Here is a 14159-nt window from a genome sequence, read left to right on the forward strand (position 1 = left end):
TCTACTAAAAATGGAAATGTACTGTTGAAGAGTAGTTAACATGACCATTTTAGTGGTATAGTAGAATCATGGTCTCATTTTACAGATTAAAATCTCAAGCAAAAGATGTCTTGAGGCAGTTTCACTGTGTAGACAAAGTAGTGAGTTTCCTATGTGTAGACAATGTAGTTAATTTCCAGTACACCAGAGCACAGAAAATACATTTACTGAAGAAAAGACAGAATCTGCTGGTGATCATGTTTTGTGACAACATCCAGCTTTCTTAGAATGGACGTGGAACATCAAGTGTTCTACATGAAGTCAAGAGGGATGATGAAATCAAACTTTTTTCATGTTATTGATGAAATGATATTTTATGTGGAAGATTAAAGTATTGTTTGAAGTATCCATTTTAGAGTCACAGAATGATAGAATCAAAATAAATAAGATTGATGACTTGATTTGCCCAACATACATTATAAGTCTTTAAATACAAAAGCATTATGCCTAGACACTGCCTGAACTAGATAGGCCAGTAAATGAAATCTCTATGCCCCGGTGGATCCAACAGTCTATCTATCAGCCAATCGATAATCAACCAGTAAACATTTATTAAACACTTTTTATATGCCAGGTGCTATGCTAAGTGCTGAGGATACAAAAAGAGGCAGAAAATAGTTCCTGCCTTTAAGGAACTTACAATTTAATAATGGAAGAGATAATATTCAGAAATATATACATAAAACAACCTATACACAAGATAAATAGGGGGAAAATGAACAGAAGGAAGGCACTAGAATTAAGAATAGTTGGTAAAGTCTTCCTGTAAAACATGCGATTTCAGTTGGGAAGAGAAATATGGAATGACAGGTAGATGGACCAAACGAGGGTTTTTGGAGGATGTTTGCGAGGATGCCCATGACATGGGCATGTTTGCGAGTAGGCAAGGAAACAATAGACAAAGAGAGACTTAAGGGAAGGGAGAAAGTGGGGGTGATAGAGGAGGCAGTCTGCTGCAGAAGATGGGATGGAATGGAATCAGTTGTGCAAGTAGAGGGGTCACCTTTGAAAGGAGAAGGTCTATCTGTTCTTGGGAGACAAAGATGAGAAGGGAGCATGCTAGGAAGGCTCTAGATAAGATGAAGATGAAGATGAAGAAAAAGGAGACAGTCATAATGATACCAGCTGTTGTACTTGGAGTCAGTTAAAATCCTGGCCTCAGATACTTTTGAGCAAATCTCAGAATCACAAAGAGGGAGTTGGAAGGTTTCTCAGTGGCCATTTAGCCCAGTCTGTACCTGCTTTTAAATAACCAATGAGTGCTCATTAAGTCTTTACTCAAAAGCCTTGAAGGAGTAATGTACTACATTTTGAGGAAATCCATTGCACTTTGGGAAAGCTTTAATTGTTAGAAAGTTTTCCTTGTATCTAATCAAAATCTGCCTAACATAATCTCTCTCAATCTTAGTTTTCATATCTGTGAAATGAGGGGAATAATTTTATAAGTTGTTGTAAAGCTCAAAGGAGATAATGCTATTTGCAAATCTAAATCCATCTTAGTTAGATGGATGTCCCATGCAATCATCACCATGTTTTTCTTACCCTGTCTCCCTTGCTGGATGAGTCACTTCCCCCACTGACTGTGTATCTCAACACTGTCCTCTATCCCTTTTCCCATCTCTTCTCTTATTTAGTAACTTCATCAGCTTCCATGGGTCTAATGATCATATCTAAACAGGTAACTCAAGAGCCATCCCAGTCTGTGTCTCATATCACCAGCTCCCTGTTGGACATTTCAAATTAAACGTCCCATTAACAACTCAAACCAATATTTCTTTTCTTTTTTTTTAATTTAATTTAATTTTATAATAACTTTTTATTGACAGAATCCATGTCAGGGTAATTTTTTTTTACAACATTATCCCTTGCACTCGCTTCTGTTCCGATTTTTCCCCTCCCTCCCTCCGCTGCCTCCCCTAGATGGCAAGCAGTCCTATATATGTTAAATATTCAAACCAATATTTCAAAAGCATAAATCATTATCTTTCTCCTAGTACCATACATCTTCCAAATCTCCCCATTACTATTCATACCATCTTTTCAGTCTCAAAGATTTGGAACTTTAATGTCCTTAATTCCTCACTTGCTCTAACTTCAATATATATATATATATATACACTTAGGTGCCTAAGTACCATTTTTACCTTCCAAATTTCTTTCCCATAATTTCTACTTATGCAAATGTCACTTTAGCTCAGGTCCTTGTTATCTCTTGTCTTCACCATTGAAGAAGCTTCCTGATTAGTCTTTCTACCTCAAGGGGAGGGAGCTACCAATTCATCCTCCTCAATCAGTGATTTTCAAATGTTGGGGTTTGAGGATTCCTTTACACTCTTAAAATTATTGAAGACTCCAAGGTAATTTTATTTATATGACTTAATATCTAAGATATTAATATCTTAATGTCTAATTTGCTGTTTGAGAGATTAAGACATCTGAGCATTATTATGAAAATAATTTTGACCTTGCAGACCCCCTGCAAGAATCTCAGGAACTCCTGGGAGCCCCATACCTAAAAAAATTGCTGTTCTAAATAGAAGCCAAAGTAATTCTTCAAAGATCCTTATCATCTTGTCAGTCTAACAGGTAATCGTGACATTATTTTGGACTCCTAACTCTTCCACACCTCATATATTCAACCACTGAACAAATCATTCTCATCTTCCAAATATCTCTTCCATATAATGCCTTAGTTTAGGCCCTTAATACTTTTCTCAAAGACTTGCAATTACTTCCCAACTGATCCTTCTGCTTCAAATCTCTCCCTGTTTGAGCCCATCCTACATATTGCTGCCAAAGTAATTTTCCTTAAGTGCCTGTCTGACCATGTGCCTCCCACTCAGTTAACTCCCATGGTTTACTATTGTCTCTTGGATCAAATATAAAACTCCCCTGTTTAGCTTTTAAATCTCATATAACTTGCTTCCAGCCTCTCTTTCTAGCCTAGTTGAATGTTACTTTCCTTCCCACACACTGCAATCCAGCCAAATGGGCCTATGCTGTGTTCCTTCCACAGAACTCTTTTTGCCTCTGCTCTGGCTATCCCCCATGCCTCAAATGACCTGAAGTATATCTCCTTCTTCTTGATGTAACTCGGGCTTCTTCTTTTGCATGAAACCTTTCCTGATCCTTCCCATTGCTTGACCATTCTGTGTTGATTTGTACTTATTAAGTTGATATTTGGGCTGTCTGTTTTTGTATTTGTTTGCTCCCTTGAGACAGCACAAGCTTCTTAGGAGTTGGGGGCTTCCATTCTTTGTACTTGTAACCACTCGGCCCAGCATAGGAGCCTTGATTTCTTAAGAACAGGTCTGACCATATCACCATCCTTTGGAGACCTTTACAACTTGATTCCCATCTACCTTTCTATGAACTTTCTTATATATTATTTCACTTCTTGCACTCTCAGGTTCATTCAAATGCAGTCTCCATACTTCTGCACTCGTCCCTTATGTCTGGAGTGGATTCTCTCTCCTTTGTAGAATCCTTTATTTTAATATTCAGCTCAAGCAGAGTCTTCTACCTGAAACTTTTTCTTATTAGCCTGACTGCTAATGCTTTCTCTAAACTATCTTGTGTCCTTTGTATTATTTCTGTAGTACATAAATGGGTACCTGTCATTACCATGACTACAAAGTAAGATCCTGGAAACAAGGACTCACCTTTTGGTCCTTGTCAGCCCAGAACTCTGGACAGCACCGGGAGCTTAGGCGTTAATGCCTGCTGATTGCTTCTCCCCTCACAAAACTGCGGAACAAATTACTTAAGGGGTGGTGCATGGGATACCTAAGGGAAGCCGTGATCTCTGCAAGCTAGCACAGATTTATCTTTACTTTGATAAATAATGACTGGGTAGATCTTGGAAGTTTGGGGGGCATGCTTTGTCTGAATGTCAGCATCTGACAGTCTCTGGTGAGATAGCTTTGTGGGCAAATTGGCAAAATGTGGAATATATGATAATATGATTAAGTTGATTATTAGCTAATGAATGAGTGTCCCTCAAAGATGTTGGATTAATGGCCCCTGTAGGGAGTTCTTGGAATTATTGAACATTTTGATGAAGACTTGGGTGGAGATACAGAAGGCATACTTATAAAATCTATGCATTACATAAAGCTTGGGTGGCTCCCAGATGGCAACACAAAGAATCCAAAAGATGTGGACAGGTGTTCACATCTGACACATTTCCAGGACATTGAGCGAAGTCATTGAGCTGCCCTCAAAGACTTGACTGTCCAAGTACAGTATCAGGGAGCATTTGATGCTAAACAGGAATATTTTGGACAGGGTCAGCAGGCCATGTGGCCACCAACAAAACCAGTGCTGTGTAGGCCCCCAAACTAGGAATCGCAGTGTGCTGGCCCTGGGCAGACTTCTCTGCTGTACTTTACCGGATGTGGACTAGTTTAAATGTGGACGAGGGGGCTGAGCACGGTGATGCAGAACTCACAAGCATGTAATATGGGAATACTGAAGGACTGGGGATGTGTAGTCTTAGGAAACCATGTAAGGGAGAACAGGATAGATATCTTCCCGTATTTGAAAGGCTGTCATATGGAAGAGAGATTGTGGGTGGAAGTTAAAAAGAGAGAGATTTTAGCTCTGTAGTAAAAGGAAGAATTTCCTAACAGTTATATTAATTTAAAGTGGGATGAGCTGCTTCATCAGGTAGTGACTTTCCTGTTTACTATAGATTTTCAAGCTGATGTTGATTGACCTCTTATCTATGGTATTCTTCTAAGCCTGCCATATTTCTATGTTTGATCCCTGTTCTCTGTAAACTGCCTCTAACCCTCTCTCATTTTGGCAGCTAAGGTTTGCTTTCATGAGTTAGATGGTGCAGTGGATAGACACTGATCCTCAAATCAAGAAGCTCTGGCTTCAAATTCAGCCTCAGACACTTATCCTTTCTGTTTGTCTCTGTTTCCTCAACTATAGAATGGAGATAATGATAGAACTCCAGGATGGTTGCAAGGATCATGAGAGATAATACTTTTAAGTGCTTGGTACATTGTAGGCACTACATACACATTAGTTATTGTGATTGTTTTTAGTTTGTTTTTAATCATTTTGGTCTTCCATAAATAAAATTTGTGTAGCAGGCTACATGATGTAATTATGCATCGATTCTGAGGTTGCTTGCTATATAAAATGGCTAATTTAATTTTCCTAGTTGAAAAGATAACAGTATACTACTTTTCAAATGTTCAGCTTCTTTTCTCTTTTATGATGATTCATGATGATTTACAAAATGTATTTTTATTATAGGACCAGAACAGGGTCTTGAATTATCATTAATCGGCTTGGTTCGTTTCTAACTTTCTAATATGTCATTACACAGACATTCTTATCTTTCCACGGTTGTTTTGTCCTGATAAGTTTCTACATTAATCCATTTTCTCTAGGGAGTTTGATCATTTAAGGTACCCTCGCACTCTTTATATCATGGGATTAAGTCCATTCTATCCTATTTATTAAATAAACTCTAAAGCAGAAAAACCAACTGCATGATTTTCTTTCCAGTGGATTCATTCATTTAATAACTCATGACTGAATGTTTTATCCTGCTTTATAATTATTAGTCATTGAATGTCATAGTCTTCCCATTAGTCACATATTGTCTTTGGTTATTTCCTTCTACTTCTTTGCCCAATAACTCTAAGATGTCTTTGATATTTTAAATATTCCGAAACTTATTCATTCTTTCTCATCTGATCTAATTATTGCCGTGCCATGGGTCAGAAATTCCCTAATGGGATCCAAAATGTTGAAAACCTTCCTAGAAGTTCTTTCATGTTGTGTGGCCACCAGTGTAGCAGTCATATGGTCCATCTAGTTGCTGTGGATTTTACCACAAGATTGCTGTTCTCCACTCCCTTCCCATCTGCTCACACAGAGATTCTTGTCCATCACAGCAGTGGTACTTTCTTCTTACATTCTCCTGCCCCCATGTGTCTTTCCATTATCCTCGGATTAACCTGCACTTCTTATTCTTAATGCGAGTAAATGTGACAGTTCCCCAGATCCATATTCAACTTCTCTTTACTTGTCCAATAAAGGAAAAGGGTAGAGATAATTTCTGTACAAGCTACATATTTCTCAACTCTACTTAATTATTTAATGAGTCATTAGGCTCTTATCTGGAAATCTCTAGTACATGTAGAATAATCCATCTTTGGAAAAGCAAATTTTTCCTAGTTGAGACCAGAACCATCTAACTTTGAAAAGCTGCCCACATAGGGTGACTCATTCCTGTCCAAAAGTTGGCTTGTCATTGTGGTGCTATGACTCTTAAAGAAGTCCATGTGGGGACTTACAGCTCCTTTTCAAAATCTAGGATTGGAATTGAATTAATATTTTCCTTGGATTTGCTTTTGTAGCAGCCTGACTTAACAGCAAAAGCATTTACATAACACTTATGTTTTGCAAAGTGCTTTAAAATCCTCACAGCCTTGGGAGGCAGGTGCGATTATATCCATTTTACAAATAAACAAATTGTAGGGGTGAAGTGCCCAATGTCACACAGCCAGTAAGTGTCTGAGACTAGATTTGAACTCAGGGTTTCTTGATCTTAGGTCTAGTGCTCTATCCACATTTAGTGACATTCAACTTCAAATTTCAGCTCATGAGATGGAGAAATCGGTAAGGATGAACAAAATCCTCGTACCAATGGGACTTTTAGTGCCTGGTCTCATGTGTATCCATTTAATTGATAGTGAATTTATGGAAAAGACAAATCTATCTTTGAGATGAAGTCACATTGTAGAATTGCATGGTTACCAGGGCCAGTGTTCTGTGGAAAGAGCCATTTTACCTCCTGTGGGACTGGCGCTCACCATGGTGACTAATGAGCCCCTTCAGCTAAGCAGTGTAATGATAGAGTGACTGACGCTGACTACTTTTTAACATATAGATCAAAGAATACGAAAAGCTTGATTCTGAAGAAGAACGTCTCCAAAGGAGTCGGCAAATTTATGACACGTTCATAATGAAGGAGCTTCTGTCTTCTTCCCATGTGAGTATTTCCTTTTTTAATGTGATTGGAGCCTTATCTTAGTACTAAGGAATGTTTTCCTTTGGAACAAGATTCTTTAAAACGTTTTCATGTTGTATGTAAGTGCAGTGGCAAACCAAGGATTAAGGAGAGATGCTCTTCCTGGTTTTCTTATGCAATTTCTATTGTTTGTCATCAGTATCATTTTCAAAAATTGATCATTTCCTCTGGAAAAAATAATCAAAAGAAAGCCTTATTAATTTGGATTAGCTGGGGAGAAGACTCATCTGAATAATGAAATTGAAATTTTAGACTCATTTGTAGAAATGTGAGCTTACTTAGTATTTGAAAGTGGATTTTGAGGGTGAAGCCAGACAGCCAGTCTTAGAGACTGTCTGTGATGAATTGATAATGACAGTTATAATCAATTGTATGTTTAAAGTGGTTATTATTGTCCTCAGGAAAGTGAGCATCATTGCTTTGCCTAATAGGTAACAGGAATCAGCCATCTTTCTGTGTCACTTTACAACTTCCAAAGCATTTCCCCCACAATGTCCTTGTGAGAGCAGATAGTATTTCTGTTTTCCAGAGGACACAGCTGGTGCTCTGAGATAGTGTAGTATGGTAGGAAGAGCCCAGAAGCCAGCATTGGAACACCGCATTGGCATTCAGGCCTTGCCATTTACTACTTGGAAAAGTCTCCTTTGGTCTTCAGGTTTTTTTCATTGTGGAAAATGAGAAGGTCACTACATGGTCATCCCTAAGGTCTCGCTGGTTCTGATTCCAATGAACATCATCAGATTTTCTTGTTCCTTGCCTGAAGTTGAACAGGTACTAGATGTTGGAGCTGAGATTGAAACCACAGATTTGTGACCCTTCATCCATTGAACTTCATCTCGAACCTACAGAAACAAAACTCAGCATAGCTGCTGCCTGTTTGGTCCCATCTGAATGTTTGACCTGTGATGTTTCAGGAGAGTGTTTAGCATTAAAAACATTCACCAGAGCAATCACTTAGCACTTAAATGACGGTAATGTAATTTAATGCATCCATGATTTGGAAGAATTTCAATCCAAGGGAAAACTCCTTTGTTGCAGGAAGATGACTTTATTGTACTTTGATTTTCAAGAAGCCTTTAATGCTCATGGATAATGGGGTTTCTGGAGATTTGAATAGCAGTAAATAAAGGTGACATTTCTTGAGGAACTATTTCTTTATTTTCTAGTTTCCTCCATTAATTTCATGAACAACTTAATAAAAGATAGTTGAGCCAGTGGACGGTTACTGAACCACTTAGATAAGTGTTGAACTACTTAAATGGTCTTTAGAATAGGAAGACTAATACCTCTGAGATGAGGGCTGCTGAGCCCTTTATACAGCTGCTTTCCACCTTTGGTGTCCATCTGAGCCATTTAACTTTCACCTGTGGCTCCAAGAAGCTGTAACAGGTACAGTGTCCACACCCTGGTAAACCATTTCCACAAATGGGCTAAACCAGATTGAGGGTAACCAAGGTTACCTATGGTGAGTTAGGGGGTGGCTATCCCAAGCATGTAAAGACTTCCCCTGGTGGAATGGGCTGATGAAAACAATTTGCTCCAATGGCCATGAAGGCAGGGAAGTGAGTATTGTGGAGCACTTGGAGCTTGGTCAGACATCAGAGACACTGAGGTCATCCCCTGCATGTCGAGCCCTCACCAGTCGTCTGGACTCTGTCCTGCCACTGGACAGTGGTGGCTCTGGAAGAGAGAGGGAGGCTGATAATTTTGTGCAACTCTGTTTTAAATTGATTTTTACACAAATCAAAAGACATTACAGGTACCATTTTACTGTTTTTACCCTCAAAGCCCTGTGGCGATGTGTAAATGATGAAGCAACAGGTGCAAATACACTGTGAATTGTAGTCACAATGCTATACACAGGCAGCCCAGACCCGGGCCCATTACTAGAAGCAGCAGTGGGATTCAGCAGCCCCATAGGTATCTGAGCAGCCTTTAGGATTGCACTGCTCACCTCCATGTGTGAGGAAGAGGCTGGAAAAGGCGCCCTAAAAATTGTCTGCTTACCCAGTCCTAACTTGGTTATGGCAGCAGGTAGGGATCCCATTCTACCTCTAGTAGAGACACTAAAAAATGTTCAAAAACTTCTGAAAAGCGGATTCTGCTTACCATCGATAAATGGAGTGTGCACACACTTACAGACCACACAAAAGCTGAAGATTTTGACCTGAAAGAGGAATAGCTTGTATTGTGAGAGAATTGGCAGATATCACATTCAGATGGCAGCCCTAAGTAAAACCGCTGGCAAGTGAAGGCCCGCTTACCAAAGTAGGAATTGGATGTTTTTCTGGAGTGGCCAAAATAAAGGGAGTGCCATGAAGCTGGTGTAGGTTTTGCAATCAAAACTAATCTATTAAATAAGCTCACATGCCTTCCAAAAGATGTGACTGACAGGTTCCTGTCAATGCGATTGCCACTTGCAGGAAAACGCCACGGCACCACCATCAGTGTCTGTGCTCTTACTATGACAAAACCTGGTGAGAATAAAGAAAAATTGTATGAACTGCTGGAGACCCTCATCGTCAATCTGCCAAAAGAAGACAAACTTACAATTCTGAGTGATTTTAATGCTAAAATAGGCTCAGACTACCAAGACATGGCAGGGAGTCCTTGGGAGCAATGGTGGTGGAAATAGCAACAGCAATGGTCATTCCCTATTACAGACTTGTGCATCTCGTGACCTTGTTATCACTAACACTGTCTTCCATTTGCTTAACGCGATAAAATTTCAAGGGTACACCCTCACAGCCAACATTGGCATTTAATAGATTATGTGATTGTAAAGAAAAGAGACAGAGAGTGACTAAGGTAACGTCTGGTGCAGAAATGTTCCTAGACTTAGCCTCTCCAAGCTGAAGATTCACATTTAACAAAAATGGTGACCCCCAAGGCAAAAAGACCACCAGAGGAATTAATGTCAACAGATTAATTAGAGTGCTTGACGGCTCCAAGACAAATGCTAGGAGTGGAACAGAGGTCTATATACAACATTTGTAGTTCTGATACTGTCACCTGTGAGGGTTTTATGGAAAGAGTGGGCAGCTTTCAGAGATTTGGTGTGCAGCACTGCATTTGTTCCTCTGAATCAGAACACTCTAAAACATCCAAGATTTATTTGATGAAAATGATGGGGAAATTCGGAAGCTGCTAAATGAAAAACGAGAACTCCGCAGGGTGTATCAACAGGATAGTTCATCCATCTCTAAGAAGGTAGAATTCAATTCTATCAAAAGTAAAGTACAATTGAAACTTAGAGAAATGCAGGATTTTGGACTCAGTAAGAAGGCAGATGAAATTCAGTTTTATATTGATAGTAACAATCCAAAGTATAATGCTTTTTTTTTTTTTTTTTTTTTTTGCTTTTTATAATACATTGAAGGCTATTTATAGGCCAAAGGTCTATGGCACTTCTCACTTACACAGTGCTGATGGTGCCAAACTGATTAATGATAAGCACAGGATCCTAGAGAGATGGACTGAACATAGTGTTCTCAACAGAACGTCATCAGTCAGTGCTGAAGCTATTGACCATTTATCTCAAGTTGAAATCAATCTCTCCCTAGATGAAGTTCCAAGTGAAGAAGACATTTTGAATACCATTAGGCTACGGTCATGTGGTAAAGCACCAGGTACTGATTCTATTCCAGCTGAGATTTATAAGGTGGAGGGCTCCATTGCTCATACAAAAGCTGACTGAATGAAATATGACAAGAGGAAGTTGTGCCCCAGGAATTCAAGGATGCCTCCGTTGTCCATTCTTATAAAGGATTAGATCGTTCTGTGACAATCACAGATGGGTTTCTTAGTCTTTGCTGGCAAGATTCTTGCCAGAATCCTCCTCAATAGACTGACCCTACCCCTCAAAAAAGGTTATCCACCTGAGAGCCAGTGAGTGTGGCTTCAGCAGGGGCCACGGAACAGATGATATGGCATTTACTGCTCGACAACTCCAGGAACAATGCCAAGAGCAGAACAGAGGTAGGTTTACAACACTTGTAGATCTGATCAAAGCCTTTGATACTGTCAGTCATGAGGGCTTATGGAAAATTATGTCAGAATTCAGTTGCTGAGAGAAGTTCATCGGTATGTCAGTTTTATGATGGCGTGGTTTCCCAGGTTCTGGACAATGGACAATGCTCTCGAGCCTTCCAAGCTTGTATTGGTCTGATCAGCCAGTCTGACACACTGTACCCTCACCCCAGTGCCATGATGTCATTTCGGTCCTCTGGGTGAACAAAGGAAAAGTGATCCCATGAACTACTTAGTTATTGAGACAGTCTAGAAATTTTCTTGTCATGGATTTTAGCCCATCAGAAATGTGCTTTTGTGAGATTTCTGAGCTTACCTTCATGAAGTCCTTTGCTATTACTTTTGCTATTCTTTGCAATACTTTGCTATTCTTTTAAGAGAACTAAAATTAATAAGAGTTGTTAATGGAGTTCAATGTGCTATGTGCTTGATAAATGTTTATTGGATTTGATTTTTGCTAGTGCTCATGATCCTTCTTACCCATTGACCTGTTAATGAGACCATCTTGTTAGGCCACAAGTACCAGGAGACACCTGCTGTCTTCCAAATGCTTGTGTAGGAATTACATAATAAAGCTACCCCAAATGGCAAAATTGAGCATTATTGGATCCTCGTTGGTAAAAGAGATTGTACAGGGTTTGAAACTCTTAATTAGCTGTAATTGTAGAGTGATCTGTTTCAAAGAATTGTTTTTTATTTTGGTGTGAAAAAAAATCATTGTTCTTAATTTTTTAAAAGGTATTCTCAAAGCAAGCTGTAGACCATGTACAAACTCATCTAGCCAAGAAAAAAGTGCCCTCAAACCTTTTTCAGGTAAGATTGAACCTTTTTAGGATAAATGTCCTTAATTTGTATCAACTTAGAAAAGGTCTTTGCCTGTATTTGCCAGAGGAATTTACTTCCAGCTATATTTCATCAGGTAACAAAGATTACTGTAAAATCAGTTTTTTTAAAAAAAAATTTTCCACTATTTTCCTCCTGTGCTGTGTCATCCTCCTTTGGAGAAGGCCTTGGGTTGTTGTTGGATGTCCCAGAGTGCGGGTGACTTCTGGTTTCTTCCCCTGAGCTGGCATATTTTCTGGTATGTTTTCAATACCAGACTATGCATTTGCTCTTCAGAGAACCAGGCTTCACTGCCATAGTCAAGTTCCCCAACTCTCTAACTCCTAGAAGGAGCAGAGACCTTCCTTTCAGGGAAGGAGAGCGAACACTGAGGAAATCCAAATGTCTGAGAGTATCAAGAGTTCAACTGAAGTATGATGTAGCAGCCAAAGTTCCAAATGAAGAATTTTCTCTAATATAGATTTCTTTGTTTTTTGAAAAAGAAATAGTCAAGATAGAATTTTATATAAACGTTTTTAGAAAAATTCTGTTTTTATATTGGCGAAGTAAAAAAGATGGATTGGCGGTTCAAAAACCTAGGGGCTATTTCCTTGGTGTGTCTTGGTCACACTTTCCGTTAATTGACGTTTGCCCTGAGAGTTATGGCTTAAGTCATGCTTTTTTCTACTAAAACTTTGATTAAGTTTTTTTCTGATGTGAATTGTTGTGACCTCCCCTTTTCTTGTTGGATGGTAGATTGCTATTGAAACTTGCATTAAACACCATGTTCCCATTGAAATAAGATTGGTTTTCTTGAATTTTGTGTTGTAGAGAGCACCACACTTGGACTTGTCTCAGCTCTTTTGTTTGTTCCTTAAAGGAGCCTCGGTTTAAGTTATCTCTCATTACCCTCTCTGTGAACATGAGCGTACTTTTGAAGAAAGTGTTGCTTTTAGGAAGGTCAGATTTGGAATTTTCAATCATTATGTGTTTGTTAATTTTAAGTACTAAGAATTTTGCCCCCTCCCCCCAGCTTTTTTCCATCCCTATATTTTCCATAGAAAATACGGTGTCAGATAATCAACACTCTCAACTGAATAATGGGCCCTTTGTGGTTTCTCTGAATTATTAAAAAGATTGTGAGAGACTATCATTAAGTCATATTGTGATTCTTATGAGTGGGAAAGCTAAAAAAAAGATGCCCATGGTCTTACCTGGGACCAGTGATGATCTTTACAGAGTGAGGTGAGTTGGTTCAATGTCTCCTCCCGTTATGACTTCCTATTATTGTTTTCATGATGAACTTAATACTGGAAGTTCCATACGGTAAGATATAGAGGGTGTTCACTCGGTTTTTATGTTGTTAGGAAGCAGGACCAGCTTTGGCTTTGTTTTTCTAGCTCAAGAAGACTGAAGGCTTTGATGGGAGCTTTGTCTGCATACATAAACTGGTTGGGTTGCATTGGGGGAGGCCTGAATTTAAGTCAATGTTGATGTCTTCTTAAGTGATTTTATTCCACTTTTCACTTTTTTACTGGTTGGTTTAATGTTGTACATATGTATCTTCTCCCACAACATCACGAAAAGACCTTATGTTAGATCATTTTAGATAGTTAGATCATTTTCAAGCCCTCTCTGACTTTAGACTGGTGTCTCTGAGGAAATGCTCTAGACATTTCTACCCTGAGGTTTGGATCAGGCAATCTGTTAGCATTTATTAAGAACCTACATGTGCCAGACACTGGGCTAAATGCTATGGATACAAATATGAAAGAAAAAAGGATAGTCCCCGCCCTCAAAAAGCTTACATTTTAATGGCAGAAGATGGCACACAGAAAGAAGCTGAATGGTGACGGGTAGGGGAAGGGCATAGTGTATGTGGTGGAGGAGTTCAGCACAAACCCCAGAATAGGCAGCCAGATGGGACTTGAGGAGCTTCCTAGCTTGGAGATCGTGGCTCCCTCCAACCAGGGGGGCAGAGGGGGCTGGAGAGCCCAGTAAGGAGCATCTTGGGACAAGGAAGAAAAGTTAGAGAGAGGGAAGCCCCCCAGGAGGACAGCCAGATCAGAGATGATCCCACTCATCAATTTTTTAGGATCGAATGGATGTGTAGCGTGGATCGAGCTATACTTGGGAAGATTCTTGTTATACTCGGGTAGAATTGTCCCATATGCAAAATGAAACCAGTTGGTCAGCCACGAATTGATGTTCCTGT

General features: G+C 39.3%; 1 protein-coding gene across 1 annotated transcript in view; it reads left to right on the top strand.

The window, feature by feature from the left end:
* GRK3 (G protein-coupled receptor kinase 3) overlaps positions 1-14159 on the top strand; it is a 184243-nt gene that overhangs the window by 97374 nt on the left and 72710 nt on the right. The window contains exons 4-5 of the mRNA XM_051973020.1: positions 6953-7054; positions 11861-11935. Coding sequence (XP_051828980.1) covers positions 6953-7054; positions 11861-11935 — 177 coding nt within the window. The remainder of the gene's footprint in view (positions 1-6952; positions 7055-11860; positions 11936-14159) is intronic.

Source organism: Antechinus flavipes, chromosome 1, assembly GCF_016432865.1.
Source record: "Antechinus flavipes isolate AdamAnt ecotype Samford, QLD, Australia chromosome 1, AdamAnt_v2, whole genome shotgun sequence".
Classification (NCBI taxonomy): Eukaryota; Metazoa; Chordata; class Mammalia; order Dasyuromorphia; family Dasyuridae; genus Antechinus; species Antechinus flavipes.